The sequence below is a fragment of the Ceratina calcarata genome, unplaced genomic scaffold, assembly GCF_001652005.2.
Source record: "Ceratina calcarata isolate Rehan_Ccalc_2016 unplaced genomic scaffold, ASM165200v1 scaffold554.2, whole genome shotgun sequence".
NCBI classification, from domain to species: Eukaryota; Metazoa; Arthropoda; class Insecta; order Hymenoptera; family Apidae; genus Ceratina; species Ceratina calcarata.
This window is the reverse complement of record NW_017176727.1, coordinates 40,992-42,438: the sequence shown is the minus strand read 5'-3', so window position 1 is coordinate 42,438 and position 1,447 is coordinate 40,992. Positions and strand designations below refer to the sequence as shown.

Here is a 1,447-nt window from a genome sequence, read left to right as displayed (position 1 = left end):
ATCTAGAAAATCTTTTAAACGTAAACATTTTTAACTCACTTGTTATCGTAATTAATTTATTATCTACGTATACTATTATTCTTTTAATAAAAAAAATCTGCAGAATACGCAAATAAAAAAAATCTTTTCAGAATACGCAAATGCAGAAGAGTCACGGTTTGACAACGATGCAACAGCATCAAGCAAACGCGATGCAGTCGTCGAACCAAAACTTCCAAAGTCCCCAGCAGCTGCTGCACCAGAATCAGACGCACCACCAAAGCCCAAGGTTCACCCAACAGCACGCTCAGAATATGCAGAGGCAACTGATGCAGCAGATGCATCAGCAGCAGCAACAGTTGGTTGGTCAGAACGCGCAGAGGAACGTGCCACAGAGTTTCTACTCGAGCAGCGTGTCATACCAGCAGTACCAGCAAGCCAGGCAGGCGATGTCCAGATCTCAGATCGACCTCCCGAGCACCTCGAGACAAGCCCAAGAGCTCAGACTGTCTGGACAGGAGGTCTACTACCATTACGCCCAGGGCAGGCCCAGGTACGGGGTGCCGCAGCTTTACATGAAGAACGAGGGGGCCAGTCAGGAAACGGAGTTCCAGAGGAGGAACTCGGCTAAGGGGATCGAGAAGGCTGCATCACAACCGCAATTGTGTTACGAGGATGAGACGGTCAATGAGCAGTCGAGGAACGTGGATGGCGTAAAAGGAATCACGGTGGATCCTTTGGACAAGGAAAGGTATGCAGAATTTGTAGTCTTCAAATATAATAAAAATTAATACAATATTTTATACAATCGTACATGAAATGAAAGTTTCGCTCTATGACACATTTTTCAAATTTATTTTGTAAATGTTTTACTTATTTCAAAGAAACATACAATTAATTAAATAATTTATATAACTCTTGGAAATAGATATGAGATCACTGTCGAAGATCGGGTCAGCGAATCGCAAAGACGAGACGAATATCGTCCGGAAACCAGCTTTGGGATTCACAGAGAGGACGCATTGAGATGTTCGAAGAAGGAACAGGACCAAGTGTACGTACCCAATCAGGAGAACCAAGAAGCGGAAGGCACGTCGTCCTCGGTCGCTAAGAGGATCGAGGAGTTGCAGAAACGAGCCGAGGAGAGTCATTACAACGCAAAAGCGTCGAAGGACGGCGTGGAATCTGATAGAACTTGTCCCGGTGGGAAAATTGCGTTAGGTGAGTCGAGAAACTCTTTGATGAACTTTCGTAGGAATTTTAATTGATTGACGTAATGTTCCAAAGAACCAATTAGGTAACATCAACTTTCTTGTTTCCTTACTTTAATTATTTAAACAATGTATTATAAGATTATCTTTCTTACTAATTAAGACTAATTTAATTCATTTAGTATAATGACCAATTTAAATCTTACGGAAGAACTTATTTTTATTCTTGTATTTAATAATTCAATTAATTTATTTTA

General features: G+C 41.3%; 1 protein-coding gene across 1 annotated transcript in view; it reads left to right on the top strand.

Moving 5' to 3' along the window:
• LOC108629093 (uncharacterized) overlaps positions 1-1,447 on the top strand; it is a 10,017-nt gene that overhangs the window by 1,997 nt on the left and 6,573 nt on the right. Inside the window, exons 4-5 of the mRNA XM_026817085.1 lie at positions 132-730; positions 908-1,200. Coding sequence (XP_026672886.1) covers positions 132-730; positions 908-1,200 — 892 coding nt within the window. The remainder of the gene's footprint in view (positions 1-131; positions 731-907; positions 1,201-1,447) is intronic.